This window comes from Bombyx mandarina, chromosome 22, assembly GCF_030267445.1.
Source record: "Bombyx mandarina strain Sakado chromosome 22, ASM3026744v2".
Lineage (NCBI taxonomy): Eukaryota > Metazoa > Arthropoda > Insecta > Lepidoptera > Bombycidae > Bombyx > Bombyx mandarina.
Genome location: NC_143228.1, coordinates 6,136,488 through 6,155,415, shown reverse-complemented (window position 1 = coordinate 6,155,415; position 18,928 = coordinate 6,136,488). Strand labels below are relative to the sequence as shown.

The 18,928-nt window shown below is 36.6% G+C and overlaps 2 protein-coding genes across 2 annotated transcripts; both read right to left on the bottom strand.

Annotated features, from left to right (window-relative positions):
• Positions 1-4,521, bottom strand: CPR124 (cuticular protein RR-2 motif 124). The gene is made up of 4 exons (XM_028174397.2): positions 4,445-4,521; positions 2,782-3,066; positions 2,171-2,337; positions 1-1,040 (listed from the first exon to the last, which is right to left on the bottom strand). Exons 1-4 carry the CDS (start codon positions 4,454-4,456, stop codon positions 968-970), a joined length of 537 nt encoding a protein of 178 aa, XP_028030198.2. The 5' UTR covers positions 4,457-4,521; the 3' UTR covers positions 1-967.
• A 947-nt stretch (positions 4,522-5,468) lies between these two features.
• LOC114243033 (cuticle protein 19) lies at positions 5,469-10,532 on the bottom strand. Its single transcript, XM_028174396.2, has 5 exons — positions 10,447-10,532; positions 9,281-9,437; positions 8,150-8,238; positions 6,989-7,155; positions 5,469-5,843 (listed from the first exon to the last, which is right to left on the bottom strand). Exons 1-5 carry the CDS (start codon positions 10,456-10,458, stop codon positions 5,753-5,755), a joined length of 516 nt encoding a protein of 171 aa, XP_028030197.2. The 5' UTR covers positions 10,459-10,532; the 3' UTR covers positions 5,469-5,752.
• Positions 10,533-18,928: the final 8,396 nt, after the last annotated feature.

Genomic DNA, 18,928 nt, shown 5'->3' with positions numbered 1-18,928 from the left:
TTCGATTAATTAGACTAGACAGTTTATTAACTATGATAATAACATAACAAAACCATAAGAGTGTGTGTTTTTGAGAGATATTTTTATTTTATTGCGTAGATGAGTGAACGAGCTCATGGTCCACCTAATTTTAAGTGGTTACCGGATCGTATAAACTTAACAACGCCAACGCCAATGCAATGAGGTCGAATTACCAATTGTATTTTATAACAGCTGCGGGTGTTCCATCCGTCAAACCGGAATGCACGATTGTTTTGCGGCATCCCTTAGGCCCGTAATACCAATCAGCAGCTTAAGCTAAAATCGAAGTTTCAAGCGGTCACTGACGATTAACTCGAAATTTCAATCATAGTTAAACTCCCCTTTGGAGTTTGAACTATCTCAAAGGTTAAGCGGTCATGAGGGAGCGATTAAACCTAAGATTGGGGAATTGTTCTTTTCAAAATGGCCACTCGAAATAAACAGCTGTTTTTTTGTGTCCAATTTAGTAAATAGACAAATCTGTAAACTCATGTCCAAAATTGCATTGTGCTTGGCTTAAGTAAATAAAAACAAACTATTGAATTCTTTGGCTAGCTTGAACCAAATTTTCTTCTTCATCGAATTATTTTCAATATCAGTTTGTTATTTATTATGGATTAAATTGTCATATAGGCTCTCTGAGCTTGCTAGCAATATCGTTTCTAGTTAAAAAAAAAAATATTTTTTTTTTTCATAAACGATTCACCATTTAAATAAAAGAATGGATGGAGCGAAAAATCTTAGTCGTAGTTAGCTCAGCTAAGCTGTGTTTTGTTTTCGTATTGATACTACGATCGAATTTTAATTTTGAATCAAATTGAACTAAGTTTTGTTAATCGTTGTTTTAAGCCACAACAGATATTACGGGCCTTAATCGTCTTTACGACACTCATGGTAAAGGTTAGGGTGGTTGCTATTCTAGGCCACAGCTAAGATAAAAACGTTTTTAATGATGGTAGTACTGTTGAACAGGCTCGGCATGCTTTGTCGGAGCAGTGTGCTTGACGACTGCGTTGAAACTGAAACAAAACAAATTCTATTTGAGAACCAACAGTAGTTGTAGTGTAACAACTTTGTAAATGAATTTACAAAAAAAAAAAAAATTACATGTTTTAAAATCTACAAAGGCTATGTAATAAATTTACAAGGTAGTGTTTGTTTCTTTTTTATGTTTTGTCTATCTCTATCGAAGTTTTTTTATTTATTGCTTAGATGGTTGGACGAGTTCACAGCCCACCTGGTGTTAAGTGGTTACTGGAGCCCATAGACATCTACAACGTAAATGCGCCACCCACCTTGAGATATATGGTTCTAAGGTCACAAATATAGTTACAAAATTGGTACCCGCCTGAGATTCGAACACCGGTGCATCGCTCAACACGAATGCACCGGACGTCTTATCCTTTAGGCCACGACAACGAGTATGGACAATAATAATTGTAAATGCAACAGTATTAATAGTATAACGGCAGAGTATATTGTCACCCTACGAGGGTAGATACCTTATATGTAGATATGTAAATCCGATCTGTAGGAAATGTTGTTAAGACACCGAACTTTATATATCAATGCTGAATGGTAGCAATTATATTGTCATAATATCTATGCATTTTACTGCCTACCGAATTTGATAAAAATACATATAGATTGAGTTTATTTTGTTTAATAAGTAGTTTTTATTAATAAATTAATGTAAAAAACCATTTGGTAACATACGTAGTTATGGTACGCGGAAAATTTAAAAAAATCCGCTAAATTTACTGGGTTGTAAACTTTAGGCATTTTAAACTTTAGTATTCGGATATTTTTTAAGTCCTCTTTTTCATAATTGACCAACGTTTACAGTTTTAACGCATTTTATCTTTTTTTTATTATCACAGACTAATTTAAAATTTAAAAAAAACTTACAAAACCAAAATGAACGTGTTCCGCCTACAAAATTGAATTGCAATGACACTAACAATTCAATAGAGTTTTTAGAAGGATACTCCATTTCTATAAAATAATACCAGATATTGTGTATTAAGATTTTCACTATCGTTTACTTCAAAAAATATAGTTCAGACTTGTATTAAGTTGTGTCTAGCTAGAGACTTCGGTCGCATTTGATGTTCGAATTTTGTTTTGTTAGTATAATAGAATTAATTACCCATTGTGCTTGTCGGCGGAGTATTCCACAACACGGATAGATCCATCAGCTTCATGCAGAGAGTAGTAGCCCTTCACGACATCACCGTCACGAGTCTCGTGCTGGCTCTTCAGGTCCCCAGTGTGAGGGTCTTCGATTTTGTATTCAAATGCATATTTGGGGTGCGCCTTGAAAAGCAGAGCAATAAGTAAATTAAGTTTTTATTTTTATTGCTTAGGTGGGTACGCGCTCACGGCTGTGGTTAATGAAGCACACAGACATCTACAACATAAATGCCGCCACCTACCTTGAGATCTCAGTTCTAAGCTCTCAGTTTTTAAAACGAAACGCATTACTGCTTCACGGCATAAATAGACAGGGTGATGGTACGTACCCGTGCGGTGTCAGTAATTACGCAAATTATAATTTTGCGTGATTGATTTTATTACACGATGTTTCATATTTTATTAAGTACGTACTTCATTAGCAAAATTGATACTTGCCTGCGGGATTCGAACATTGGTGCATCGCAAGATACGAATGCACCGGAAGTCATATCCCTTAGGCCACTACGAGACCTTTTAAAAGGGGGGGTGACGTCACAACGTGCTCGACTAGCAAAACGTACTTACATCATAATCTTCATGGTGAGGCTGGTCTCCATGATGTACTGGCGCGTGTTCATGGTGATGCACGAGCACGGGTGCAGCGTGTATAGTCGGAGCTCCATGATGCGCTGCTACTGGTACAACATGGTAGGATTGACCTTCATTCCCATGACTATGAGTCACATCGTGTCTAATAATAGACTGGGATGAAACAGCGTGATGGTGTTTATGGCCATGATTGTAGCCGTGATGCTCTTGGGTACTCACAACTGTCAGTACAAGTGTTAGCGAGAGAGTTAGGACGATGATCTGTTGGAAAAAAAAAAGATAGAACTTGTGTCTAATTAGTTATGAAACATATTTTTTCTATCTTTTACTACCATCGTAGATGCGCAATAGGGTTCGTGGCCCTTTTGTAAGTAAGCAATTAACCGGGGCGTTGAGAATACAGAGGCTAACTTCAGGCTAGAGCGAATGATGTCTTCGCGGCAAAAATAAGCCACGCTTGCCGTTTTTTATACTTCCGAAGTTAGATATTAGGGGGAGATCTAGGCAGAATAATATATACGATCAGGATACCGTTGCCGCGAAGAATAGAGCTGTAAGATGTGAAAGTAAGTCTTTAGGTGGCTGGCGACATTTACACGGTAATGACTCTATGGTCTTCGATAGCCATTTTACACCACCAGGCATTTAGCTCATTCATCCACAAAGAAAAAAAAATGCAAAGCAGTAAAGAAAATGAAAAATATTTAAAATCGGAACGCAAGACTGCTTTTTCGGTAAAAATAGGTAAAGTTGTGGTTACTTACCCGTGTGGGCTTACAACACACCCTATTACTAATAAACAGAATAATTTAAAAAATAGCTGAACATGCTATTGCCAGGAAGATTAGGTTCGCTCTTGGAAATAATTTACATGAGATGAATGGCATGAGTAATTAGAAATATTCTCATAAAATGCGCAATTAAAAAACAAAGGTACAATTAGAGTTAATGTTTTTTTTTTATAATTGAAAGATTACTGGTGGCCCGGAGGCCTTTCCAGTTTCACCAGGACAGGTGGGTGAGCAAAGGCTCAGCCAGGAGGGGTGGGATTTGCTAACAGCTACCCGAGCGCCTCCGAAGGAGACCTAACAGCTCAAGAGTAGCTGCTTCGCGAATGAATCTACTACCGGATCGGAATCGCGACCCGCTGAGAAGGTCCGGCGAGAAACTCAGCGAGCTGATCATGGGTTAGGTCGCACGGCGAACTCTTTGTCGAGTTCGACGAGTACGGTTACCGAGGTCCCTTAGCCTGATCCTAGTGTTAGAGCTGAAGGCGTCTAATGCAAAGGTTATTGGATTTGATGGATCTGTAAGGACGTGTCTAGGGCGTCGATGGTGACTGGCTCCTGCGTGATCAGGATTCGGGGAGTAGTCAGCGGCGGGGTAGAGTTAATGTATTAGTGAAATAACAGACTGTTTAATATTTTAATTTTAGCACAAGATGTGTTCAGTAGTTCAGTCATTCTGTCTGCCCGATATAATCAGAATCTCAAATCGGATGACTGTAGATGATAACTAAAAGAACCAATCAAAGTTACACTTATCATTGAAAGAGATAATACAGCACATAAGATAGTACCTACGACACCCAAAAAATAAATACGTTTATGAATATTTTTATACATTTTTGCTAACTTACTTTAGGGAACATTTTATTTGTATAAGTTCTTCTGCACGTTGCAATCGAATGATAATAATCCAAACTGTCGCATTCTTTTATACTATTTACATAAAATGAAAATTCTTTCATCGGTCGGTCAATGTTGTGTTACGCATTAAATTGAGCCACATGATTATTCCCTCGAATTTCAGGTTAAGCTTTAACAGGTTTTTTCATTAATTACACAATGTGCAGCGTGCACAAGCTTCTTTTGACCAACACTGTTACTTTAAATATTCTTTAAGTTAAATTAAACCAGAATGTAATTTTTTTTATGTGGTTATTCAAATAACAAAAAAAAAATGTAATAAATAATAATATAAAAATGAGACAGACTTCGTAGTGCCTCAATCGATAAATAAAAGACCTAAACTTTTGTATAAAATAAACATAAAACAAACAAAAGGAATTTTCATATTTGTCTACCTTTTAAACCTTCTCTGGACTTCCACAAATAATTCAAGACCAAAATTAGCCAAATCGGTCGGGCCTTTCTCGAGTTTTAGCGAGACTAACGAACTGCAATTCATTTTTAAGTATAGATTATAAAGCTGAAGAGTTTATTTGTTTGTTTGAACGCCCTAATCTCAGGAACTACTGGTCCGATTTGAAAAATTATTTCAGTGCTAGATAGCCCATTTATTGAGAAAGGCTATAGGTTATATAATATCATGGTAAGACCAATACAAGTTGAGCAACAATAAATAATGTTTCAAAATAGGGATTTAAATAGCTCCGTAGCATTCTATAATTCAAAAATATTTTCACTTTCGACGTAAATGAAGTGAATGGAAAAATTTAGCGTTATGCCAAAGTAACTGTATGCCACGCGGACGGAGACGCGGGCAAAATCTAGTATTCTAATCTATTATCCATTTTCAAATATATGTACACTACGTAATGGCACACCGCTTGCATTATCTGGTTTTTGTTTGTTTCTAAAAAAATAAAAAATATCAAATCGACATTGATGTTCGAACGAACATTTTAAGAAAACATAAAATATTTTTTTATATGAGAATATTATATTTCCTTTCAAACACCTTCCACAAGCCCCGCTGACATTATAATATATACTCGACAAGTCATAATTTTACAGATAACAACCTTAAAATCTACGTACAAAATATAATACAATAGTTATCAAACATTTTATATAAACAAAAGTTTCGGTTAAGTTTTTAATGAATGAAAATCGAATGGTCAGTCCTTTCCAGCGCGTCATGCCTTCCATCGCTTAAGCTAAGTTGCAAATAAATAGTCATCGTAGTATGTTGTAGTCTTGGTCTAGCCGAGGTAGTGTCCGTGAGCTGGGGCAGCCACCACGTGGGCTGCAGGATGACTGGCGTGCCCGTGTCTGCTTACAACCGCATTGAAGCTAGGGATAGGATTTATTTATGTTATTTAATTATTGTGAACATTGAAGTGGAAATACAATCATAATACTGGTGGTAGGACCTCTTGTGAGTCCGCGTGGGTAGGTACCACCACCCTGTCTATTTCTGCCGTGAAGCAGTAATGCGTTTCGGTTTGAAGGATGGGGCAGCCGTTGTAACTATACTTGAGACCTTAGAACTTATATCTCAAGGTGGGTGGCGTATTTACGTTATAGATGTCAATGGGCTCCAGTAACAGCTTACCACCAGGTGGGCTGTGAGGTCGTCCACCCAGAAAAGCATTAAAAAAAAATTGCATCTGTACTTGAACTAGGTGATAAAACCTGTATCTCAAGCAACAGTGCTCCTCGTACAAAGAATACAACAGCTTTACTTCAGATACAAAAAAATACAAAACTACATACTTGACAAAAATTTAACTGATATTTATGAATTGCATAAAAGTGACAATATGTGAGCTTAAAATATTACAATTAACAAAAAATATTGAAATGAGTGTATTAATGTACCCTCTGTGTGTAATGCGTCTGAGCATGAGTGTATTATAAGTTATTTAATGAAATTTCAGTATCCTTGTTATGTTGAATGTTAAGCCACCAATTAAATATAGGAGTGTCCATTTTTTGATTTTTAGGGGATATATATTAAGGTGTTTAAGGATAGTTTATTCAAATTATAATAAATGCATTAATATAATTTCGGCAACGCGTGAACTATTACAGACTATCTAAAATTGCATTACAGGTTTATTTTGTTGTGTGAAAAACAATTAGCTTAATGAAGAAAATGTGGTTGCTACTACATGTAGGCATTTCCAGTAAGATTCATTGAATTATTATGTTTAATTCGGTCACGCGTGCCGCGCTTATTCGGTTCGAGTATGATCGATCGAAAGCGATTGTTACTCTGAAACTCATTAATGTGAACTGTCATGTTTTTTCGCCTAATTTCACCGTCATAAAAAAAACAAATTTCAAATCTAATATTGTGCTATTTAAAATTTGAGATCTATATAATACTAACTGACCCGGAATTGGTAACTAACATTATGACACGAGAATATTATATATAAGATTTAGTATACAACATATACCACATATATATGTGGAAATCGTCTGGTACTTACCCGTTGTGGTCATCAGCAGAATAGTCGACAGTACGGACGGTGCCATCAGGCTCGACCAGAGAGTACTGTCCCTTCACGACGTCGCCATCACGCGCTTCCCACTGGCTCTTCTGATCGCCTGTGTGACCGTCGGTGACTCCATAGTTAAATTGGTAGCGGGGGTGGGACTGAAATGTATTGCAAGTTCATATTATGAATATAGGCCCCTTTGCTTTTGTTATCGACGAAGTCGGGTACACTTGTTTGAGATATGGTGCTGGAGGAAGATTATGCAAATTCTTTGGACGAAACACCGGACCAACGTATCAATCCTGGAAGAACTATGCGTCTCCTAAAGACTTTCCACCACTGAACTCCACCAGATTCCACTACTCATTACCGACAGAATGGAAGGAAAGAGGCCAAGGGAGCGCAAGACCATGCTGGTCCGGTCAAATTAGTGTCACTATCTCCTGCGCAGAGAACAGGAATGAATTGAGGAAGATAATCCGAATAAAAGTGCTCCGTAAAGGTCACAATCCACAGCTGAGGTAGCATTATGCAAGGAGGCTTTTGTTATGCGAGTCAGTTCTTTACAATACCATCTGGCTATTTGCAAAACCATTAAGAGGTTAAATGTTTAATAGAAAGGAATGTTAAATACTTGCTTTCTATTCTTTCTTCCATTTAGCCCACCTAAGTAGGTCAAGTAAAATATTTTAAGGGTGTAGCAGAATATCGTTACTCTTACCGGCGTGACGCATGTAACAATATGAATGTATTATGCTTTAGTATTTTTTGATAAGTTAAATTAATTCCATTTGAGGTAATCACCACAAAGTGAATGTTGTTTATGCTGAAGATGAACTATTTAAACATATTCTTTGAAATATTACAAATAGAATCTTTGTGTAAGAAATTTGGTATTAAGGTCAACATGTACTTTTTTCTTACATGTGTTTTCGATATTCATAACACAAAAAAAAGTATAATTAATTAAATACCGATTACTTTTTTTGTTTTATTTCCCTTATAGACAGACGAGCGTACGGCCCATCTGATGGTGACTGGTTACCGTCGCCTATGGACATCAGCAATGCCAGTGCCAAGCTTACCGTTAAGTAGTCTCCACAATCCTCGTTTGAAGAGGGACATGTCATAGCAAAAAAACAAAATTCTTACATAAATTTCAACAGGGGCGGCTGCGTGCGCCAGCGACGCCAAGGGCGCTCGCAGCACCGGCGCTGCGTGTGCAACGACCGCGCTGTGTCCTGTAAATTATAAATTTTATACACTACTAGCTGACCCGGCAGACTTCGTAGTGCCTCAATCTATAAATAAAATATCTAAGCTTTTGTATAAAATAAACTTCAAACAAACAAAAGGAATCCGTTCGACGGGGGACACATGACAAAGGAAAAACGAAATTGGTATTTTTATTTACTTCCGAGCATTTTCATATTTGCCTACATTTTAAACCTTCTCTGGACTTCCAAAAATAATTCAAGACCAAAATTAGCCAAATCGGTCCAGCCGTTCTCGAGTTTTAGCGAGACTAACGAACAGCAATTCATTTTTATTTATAAGAAGAAGAAGATTAATATTAAATTTATTCTTATAAGATTAGTTTTTTTTTATTGCTTAAATTGGTGGACAAGATCACAGCCCACCTGGTTGTTGAGTGGTTACTGGATCCCACAGACATCTAGAACGTAAATCCGCCACCCACCTTGAGATATAAGTTCTAAGGCCTCACTATAGTTACAACGGCTGCCCCATCCTTCAAACCAAAACGCATTACTGCTTCACGGCAGAAATAAGCATATAAATTCTTAATGATTTAGAGATAATTTCTATTTGTATGTTCCTAGTTGTTTGAAGGGTGGAACAAGTGTACAATAGTAACGAGACTTCGACATTTTTACTCAAGGTAGGCATTGTGGTATATTTGAAAACCACTCAATGTCAGGCGGGTAGGTATAGGGTCCCATCTACTGCTAGTACTATAGTTGTCTGGACTCTGGAGTTGGCAGGACTCAGCTACACCGAAGGTTTGTGATAATGTCCAATTGGTTGCAACTCTAGAACTTTTTAATCCCAGCGTCCGTCTGTTCTCGAGCAATTTCCCTGCCCACTATCGTTCCCACCGCACAATCTTCAGGCTATGTCGGTTATCATGGTTCTCTTACAAAAATCATTCCTAGCTCGATCCTGTAGAGAAACTCGGAGCATAGTCTCCAACGACTTTCAAACCTGATGTCTTATTTCGCATAGCAAACAACGACTAATAACGAACAGTTACCCTTTTCATACCTAAGCCGTAACCGTAAGCCGGGGCGGCAATGGCTGGGGCGGCATATCCGTGCGCAATAGCGGGCGTGCCTAGCACGATACTCTGCGATGACAAAGCCCCGTGTGGAGCTATCAATCCAGCACGAGCAACTGCGACTAGGACGCACAAAACCACCACCTGAAATTAAAATACCGTTTAATTTGTTATAATTTTTTTTTGTTTTTGTCATCCTTTAATAATCATATTAAAAGAAAGAAAGAAAAAAGAAATTTGAGTATCGTTATTATTTTGTTCATTTTCCAATCTAACGATTCGGATAGTCTACGCATACACCTTTTTCTTACAATTTTTAATGTACAGAAGAGATTGTTAAACTATCTTCTGAGGCTCGAAAAAACCAAATTACTATAATAAGAAAATAGTTGATTATATTAAAAATATTAGCCTTCTTGATAATAATTTTATAAATATACATAAACCTTGATAGAGTGAGACAATAAAAAAAAAGTAAAAACTGGGCTATAAACATTAAGTAGCTTTCGGTGATGAAAATAATATTAACATTGTTATTCTTATCATAATAATATGTATTCAACAAATGTGTTTGTCATTTTGTCATTCTTTGATACAAAAAACGAACAAAAGGTTTAATTCGTTTTTCAAAGAGATAGTTTATACACCACATAGTGACTTAGGCTATGAACCTGGAATTGCTGATGTCCATGGGCGATGGTGATCACTTACCATAAATTTATGACGCGTTGAATTGCAAATTTAATAGTAAGCATTCAAGAAAAGAGCATATTCTTATCTGAAGGGTAGGCAACGCACTGGCGCAAACGCTGGTGACCGTGGGCGGCGGTGAATCACTTACCATCAGGTGACCCATCTTGCTCGTTTGCCTCTTAGTTGTTATAAAAAAAAAAAAAAAAAAGAATAAAAGGCACACAACGTTACAAATTAATTTCTTAAACAATTAGTGATTTTTTTTACGCTTTAACTGTCCCATAATTTATAGCACTTTCAATAAATACCACATAATTATAATAAAACTAGCACTTTATACATTGCTGTGTATGAAGATTATTAAGACAGTTCAGCACTCGAAGGGCCCTGGCAATTATCCCATTCAAAAGAACTTTAACCACTGCGTAGAGCATTTTTAACACAAATCTTAGTAAATTACCTTTCCGAACATTTTCTCAGTGTAAAAACACTTAAGATTAAGATACAAAAGTAAAGTTATAGAACAGTACGTCTCTCTTAGAACTAGGGCTTGTTCTGTGCCTAAATGTGAGATACCTGAGCCTTTTATACAGGTTGCTATGTCCTATAGATAGCCAGCTAGTCCCTAGTGTGCCGTATGCGAACTAAAATACTATGTCACATATATCTAGTGGGCGTTACCGCAAGTAACATAGACAGCCGGAATATTGTAGATAATCTTGGTATTTTTTTTTTAACCAAAGAATTATAAATGCTAATTAATATTTACATCATAAACTTTAACTTAACTGTCGTAAGATATTCGTGGTCTTAGATAAATATGGGGTTAATCGTAGACATTTAAATGTTTTTTTAATTACCATCTAAAACCGCAAAGCATGCAAAAGTTTGGACAGAATTCAGTAAAAGTACGATTAAGCCATATGAGTAGTTTTCATTGCGTGTATCGTTAAATCCTAAGAAAATAATTAATCTATAAAATTAATAATTTAGTGTACGCTATAACTTGATATTACCAAATTTTAATATCAATCGTTTTTGCCCTAATGTTTTTAGGATTATACGATGAAAGTTCCGTTTATAATTAGTAAATAATGAATTGAAGTAATACTATGTTTATTAGAAATAACATAAAAAATTAAAGAAAACACAAAAATAAAAATAAAATAAGGATATCCACATTAGTCTGATATTTAGTTCAATCGAGAAACTGCATCAGGTGAACATGTAGATATTAACCGCCATATAATTTTATATGGTCTTGACAACATAAATTATTTACATTCAATTTTATGTTACCGGCTAAAGTTAAAACAACAGCAAATTTTATTACCGTATTGTATTTCGAACTGGCGGTTTGAATTAAAATTGTGTCAAGGACTGTAGGGTTTCTTACCGGTTAATTTAGTGGATAAAGCAACTTTCAATAACTCAGATATGTGTAATTATTACCTTTTTATTGTAATAGCTGTCTTGATTTGGACAAAATATAGATTTGTTGAACTGGGTCTCTTGATTTTTGGAATAATGTGCACTTAACATTAATTTTTCGTAATTAAAACTTGAAATTAACGAATTCCGATCGATCTAGTATCGATTTGTTCTTAATTACACAAAAATGGAAATTTACGAAAATGTAACCATTTATAGAATTCTCTTATTTTAATAAAGTCCCAGGGTCGGGGTCAGTCAACCTGAAGGATCGATCACAGATCCTGGAATAATCTGGAACGTCAATAAACTCAGTAAAATTATTATAATTTGTATGGGCCACTTGAGGACTGAAGCCGTTGCTAAAAATTAGACAGAGATAATAACTATAAAGAAATCTTCAAAATATGAGACTATGACAGCAGTTTGTAAACTACTTTTATATCAGTATCTATGAAATGTGTGTAGACTAATTACAAATTTATATCTACTTTAACAAGCAAGTTATTCAAAAAAGACGATGCGTGGAGTCCACAAAGAGTGGTCCAAAAACAAGATATTCTAACGTCATTAGGAAGCGGTCCATCGAAAGCGGCACATCAATTCGGCATCGTGGACAAGGCTTGCAAATTTGAAGTTAGGCTACTTTCAAAAGATCAGTGTCTCCATGCTTACAAAATTCAATTAACACAACAAATGAAACCTAATGACCATAAACACCGAGTCCGAGGAATGCTGATTTTTGTAGCAAAATCATCATAAGCGATGAAGCACATTTGCACTTTGATGGCGTTGTTAATCGCGAAAACTGCGGTATTTGGAGCTCGGACAAAAACTTTTTTTTTATTGCTTAGATGGGTGGACGAGCTCACAGCCCACCTGGTGTCAAGTGGTTACTGGAGCCCATAGACGTCCACAACGTAAATGCGCCACCCACCAATCACGTATAGTTACAACGGCTGCCCCACCCTTTAAACCGAAACGCGTTACTGCTTCACGGCAGAAATAGGCAGGGTGGTGGTACCCAACCGCGCGGACTCACAAGAGGTCCTACCACCAGTAAATATATTTCGAAAAACAAATGCACTCAGAACGTGTTACTGTTTGGTGCTTGGCTGGAGGCATTATTGGACTAGATGACACTGGTTAAGCAGTAACTGTGGTAGTAAATACCGCTACGTGATAACACAGTTCTTTCTGCCGAAACTCGACACTATTGATGTCACCAATTTGTAACTTCAACAAGACGGTGTCACGTTCCATACAGTTGGTGAAACAATTCAATTGCTTCAAGAGACATTTTTTGGTAATCTCTCATTTTGGTGATCAGAATAGACAGCCTACATCAGATGATTTAATGAATTCAATCCATACGTTACGTTTGGTACACACTTTATTATTGTAAATACTGTCATTTTTGTACGTATCATCATTCAGCCTCCATATTACCAAAAATAATAACAGTAATCTAAATATAGCATTAATAGAATTCAGTTGGCCATGGAATATAATTATATTTGACCGAAACCAGTGTGAATTCACTTAAGGTGCGACTTCACTATGATCTTTGACTATATCGCAAACAAAATAAGCGACATCCAAGCACATTTTCATTCAACGAATCGAATCGCCGCAGCGCAAATGATCACTAATTAAGGCGTGAACGTCTACCACGTTGTCTCAGATCGCAGATGTCAATTGCCTGCGTGACTCATCTCGTGTCATTAACCTCTGAAGTCTCCGAGCATGCCGCAGTCGAACATCGGACCTAGTATTTTGCCATATTATATATGTATATTTTGTGATGTGGCTGAATGGTTTTGTAAATTAGATAATAATATTTTATCGTTACGTAAATTTAATTGCTACTGTACGTTCACGAAATTACTATGAAATAAAAGACAAATCTCTACTTTCGCATTGACATTGAATACAATAATCAAACAGCATAATCATCTAGTTAGTAGACCGCATAGCAATTTTTCTATTACCTCATTTACCGTTAATATGGTAAGTGCTGTTGTTGTTATTGAAAACTAAATAAACTAAATTCTAGTACCGCTCATGCTTCCTTACGAAATGCTATTATTTCATATGTGGGCGCAGGATTCCACCTACGTAATCTTGTAACAAGATTACTCGAAAGGATAACATTGAGTTGTGCTTTGAACTCGTACATCAATAGAGTACCTATTATTTTGTTACTGTTTGTTAAATCCTTGACAAGATAATAATAGTTCGTAAGGGGTATATTCTACGCACCAAAACTTTTTTTGCTCATTAAAAGTTAAACAAACATGGATGTACTTAACATATATTATATGTAATTTATTGAAATTTTGAATGAGCTCCTATAAGGTATTTTTTGATTACTATTACATGTTTCCTCTAACAAGGTTTGTATTATAGTATAAAATTATGCAGAAAACCTTGGCATTGCCTTGCCTAGGGGCGGCATTCAAAAATAAGTAATTAATCTAAATATATAATTAACTTATTAAACGTCAAAACAAAATGATATAGCTACGGCCGCCACTGGCTTTATCCATTTAAACATGACATTCTAATTAGTTCTACTTAATCATTCAACGTGTCTAGTTTTAAATACGAATTTTGAATTTGTTTTATGTAAATTTTGCCTTAAATATTTTTTTCATATTTTTTTTTTTTTTTCAAATTGAATGTATTGGGAAAATTTGTAAACTTTTACAATAAATGATTTAAACATTCAATTCTTGATCAAAAGTTAAAAGTGCGAGCATGGCTTCCTCGAACTATTTGCTCACATAACCCTCTCTGCTGTCCGTAGTAGCAGTATTTCTTCATATTTTACTTTTTTACTATAATTATTAAATCCCTAGAAAGAAGGCTCTCGTAGGCACGAAGTGATCATGCTGTATAGATTTTATTTTCTGTCTAAGTAGGTATTAGTGGTAGTCAAATCTGTTGGCTTCGCTAGCCACCTGACATCAAGTATGACGTGACCTCATCTATCTAAAGTAAGCTTGCTCCCCAAAGAAATGTTTTTATAAAATTTGAATTCGTGAAGTCTGGTTAGGTTTTGCTGTGTTCATTATTAGTCCAAAAACGGAATATTTTTTCTAGAATAGTTCTATTTAGGGAAACAATTGAAATTATGTGAAATAAAAGCCTACGGCTTAAGTTAAAACCTACTCTAATGATTAACACTCTAATGTATTTGATAAATCAAATTACCAATAAAATGTGATTGATACACAGAATTGCTTCAAGCACGTGGTTCTAGTTAAATTTACATAGTGGTAATAATAAAAAATGCCTAATATTTTTTTCTGATTAATTTAAGTGAGGTGCTGAATTGATTTATGACAGCAGTAAAAGCCACTATCTAAAGAACGAAAACGTCATTAATAAAGCTGATTGATAGACATTAACATGAAAATTAACAAGATATAAAAATAAATCAAAATGACGCATTTTCTTTTTTATGGCCTTTAAAGCCAGACGAGTCACACGGCAAATTTTTTTGTGGTACATAAATTAGGTCTACTTTAATTATGTTTGAATGAATCAGTTTGAGAAAGAGGATTTAGAAATTAACTTAAAAGGATTAGGGAAACGTGGGCGCGAACAGGGAACGTAATAATATACAGGAAACGCTTAGATAAAAGTTTATTAACTCCTGACATTCCAAAGTAATTTAATTTAGATTTTATATATCAAGATAGTCAGTGGACCTATGTTTCGGAGCTTCTGAGATCCCAAAACTCCCAAAGCAAATGGTCCTTAGGTTCTTAAGTTCTTCAAATGGTTCTTCGAAGGTTTCTCACGGTTTTTAAGTTATTGAAGAAACATAGAGCCTTACAATTAAGACAGACGTAGAGGAAAATAATTCCTGTAATGAAAAATGACTAACAAAAATGCCCGCTTTAAACAAAATACTTTTTGTAGTAGTATCTTCTTCGATTTCCACGAGTTGTAGACCTATAATAAAAATACTTTTACGGTTTAATCTTTCAATTATTATATTTTCAATTTATTGTTTTCGGCACTTCCGATATCTTAAAGATTTCGTGTTCGCGATCATGGATGTAAGCGTGATTAAGTCGTAAAAGTGATTTTAATACTTTTTATCTTACTTTACGTTTATCTTTCACTGAACTTTTCAGTTTTCAAATGCTACTTTTCTGATAGAGTTAGTTCTTGAGGTAGTTCGAACGGATTTGAATGGGATACATAGCATAACAAAGAACAAAAGGTATGAAATAAATTTAGATTTAATGTTGTATTGCAACTGAAAAACAAAGTTGGTCTAAATTGGTTGATATATTAAGTCATTTCTTTCGGTTAGGCGAAACTCGCAAACTTCCGCTCACTTGTTGGGGGTAGGTCATGCATGTCGGAGGTGAATAAACTAAAACCCTACGTCGCTCAACATGCTGCGTTCGAGCCTCATATGAGACAGCATTCAACTATGGCTTGATGGTTGAATTAAGGTTGGATGTTTGACGATGCGTTTCACACGAAGTACATTTTACCTTAATCCCACGGAAAACCAAATCAATAATCGATCGACTATCCAGAATTCGCCTAAAGGGAGCTATCAATCAACTCAATATCAGCAGTAGTTTGCTTCAAGAAAAGCGGTCATCCGTCAATGGTTGCTTTTTCGCAATGCATTTGGTTAATGCATATTAACTGACCCGGTCCCAGCGGGAATTTTAACATTCATACGTATACTTAAATTAACTTTAGCTGTCATGAATCCAATAACATTAGATATATTCATGGTTAATTAAAATTTTACACTTCTCTCAAAAGAGAACCACACACATCACGACATGGTCACGCAAATTATCAACTATTCGTTTACGAAAGAGAAAAGGCTTAAAGAATGACTTTTGCGATATTGAGCGAGGTTTTTTGCAACATCAAATCTTCACTCATTGACATTAGTAATGCTAAGATCACAGCTAAGCTGCCCAAAACCAGTAGACCCTATACATACATGTAATAAAAGTAGTCGGTAGGCAGTAGATTCCAAGTAGTATAGTTATATATTTAAGTAAAAGTCGATATTTATGATGAAATGATTTTATTATTATTATATTCAAAGGTTTTTCTCGACCCTTAAAATCTAAGCTTGAGTAATTAGAGAATACCCGGGAGTGCTCACACTCCGTACTATTCATAATTAATTATGCGTGACATAATTATGTTCAAAATTACAATTAGATGCCATATCCAGAGCTTTTATTATAAAATTATATACTTTTTTTGTAGGTACTAAGTTCTTGTAACTGTCATACGATTTCGTATCCCACTCGACGTTAAATTCCATGAACTTATACCCAAAAACCCATTAACACCACAGCTTGTCCAGCAGTCCACCCTGAGACATGAGATCGAGTCTGAATTTCAATTGGAACCATCCATCTATCCTTTCGAAATAGAACCGATAACAGATTCGAGGAAGTTCTTTGTCCAGATTTTTTTTCCTTTATTGAACAAGCCTCATCAGTAAACGTTTTCTCTTCTCTTTAACTGTTATCAGATATAATCGCGAGCTTTCGTATAATTTAGAACCTCTTTTAAATGTATTTCCATAATTAAACATTCTGTATTCGATTGTATTGTAGATCTGCATGCGAGACATTGCGACAATGCAGGCGGTGTCATGGCCGCGCCCACCGGTGAATGTTCGTGGAATGCGTGTTCAATTGAACAAAATGTAATGATAACCGATGACTTTATTTTTCTATTCTTCTCGAAAGTTTCTGTGCAGTATCTTGAAGTCTAAATAAATAAATATCTATAAAATAGAAATATAATTAAATTATTAGGCTTATTCTGGTATATATTAAGCACTACATATAAAGGAGATGTGTAAGTATAGTAATACGTGTGATTTTTTTTTTTTTTTTTTATGATTGAAAGTTTACTGGTGGCCCGAAGGCCTTTCCAGTTTCACCAGGACAGGTGGGCGAGCAAAGGCTCAGCCAAGAGGGGTGGGATTTGCTAACAACTGCCCGAGCGCCTCCGAAGGAGACCTAACAACTCAAGAGCAATTGTTTCGCGAGTGAATCTACTACCGGATCGGAATCGCGACCCGCTGAGAAGATCCGGCGAGAAACTCAGCGGGCTGATGCATGGGTTAGGTTGCACGTCGACCTCTTTGTCGAGTTCGACGAGTACGGTTACCGGGGTCCCTAAGCCTGCCCCTAGTATTAGAGCTGAAGGCATCTAATGCAAAGGTTATTGGATCTGATGGATCCGTAAGGACGTGTCTAGGGCGTCGACGGTGACTGGCTCCTGCATGATCAGGATTCGGGGAGTAGTCAGCGGCGGCAACGATAAGGCGATTATTATGACGCATAGCCTTATCGAAGTATCGTTCCGACGCTGACTTCATGTATTTCCGAATTGATTCGAGGCCCAGGTCGTCGTGTAGGTCAACGTTCCTCACGAACCACGGAGCCCCGACAGCTAACCTGCAAAAGCGGGATTGTAGGGATTGGAGGGTGTCTATGTGTGTGCGGGCCGCGTGAGCGAACACCACACTCGCGTAAGTCATGACGGGCCTTATGCAAGTTTTGTAAAGTGTCACCTTGTTCCGAAGGGACATTTTACTCCGCTTACAGATCATGGGGTACCAGTCTACCGAGAATAAACGCGGCACGGTCACGGACTGATTTTATATACGGGCGGAATGTCATCGATGCATCCAGGGTAACGCCCAGGTACTTGACCTTCCTGGCCCAGGGTATGGGTTGTCTAAAGAGAGTAATCGGGGGTGTGAGATTCCTCCTCCTAATCCGGGAGGAAATCCGTGTGGAGCTTCCCCTCTGAAATAGCACCGCAGTACTTTTCGCTGGGTTGATGTCTATGCGCCATTTTCGGAACCACTGTCCTAGGGCTAGGGCTGCGCTCTGAAGCTTCTTCGCGATTAGGGACTTATTTCTACTAGAATAGTAGACAGTCGTGTCGTCGACGTGTGAATGTGAGTTACTTGTGTATAGCAAATCAGCGATGTATGTGATGCTAGCCTCCTCTAACTATTAGGTTCAATTGCTTCATCATGATTCATCTGTAATCAGTTCTATTTTCCAATCTTACTTCCGCTAGTTCTAGTAACTCTTATCTTAATTGCAAGTGGGACGACGAAATTATGAATCCCGTTACAAATTTTCTATTACTAACTGTCTAAGGCTATAATTTAGTGGGAAAGGCATTATTCGAATAAAATGTGCAACCTAATCCATAAACACAACTCATTGAGTTTTTCGCTGGATCTTCTGGGTGGTTCATGATTCCGATCCAGTGGTACATTCGGCGAAGGCGTGCTTTTACAGATGCTAGCAAATTCTTTCAGAATTACTCCGTGAGCTTGTCCACTAGTAAGGGTGTAGCCAGAATAGCTTTTCGAGTCTGCTAACGGTTAAGTAGGTAAAAAAAATATCCAGTAACATCTTACCTTCTAAAGGCCGTCTGGTGTAGTGGTAAGTGACATGGTCACTACATACGGGGGTCGT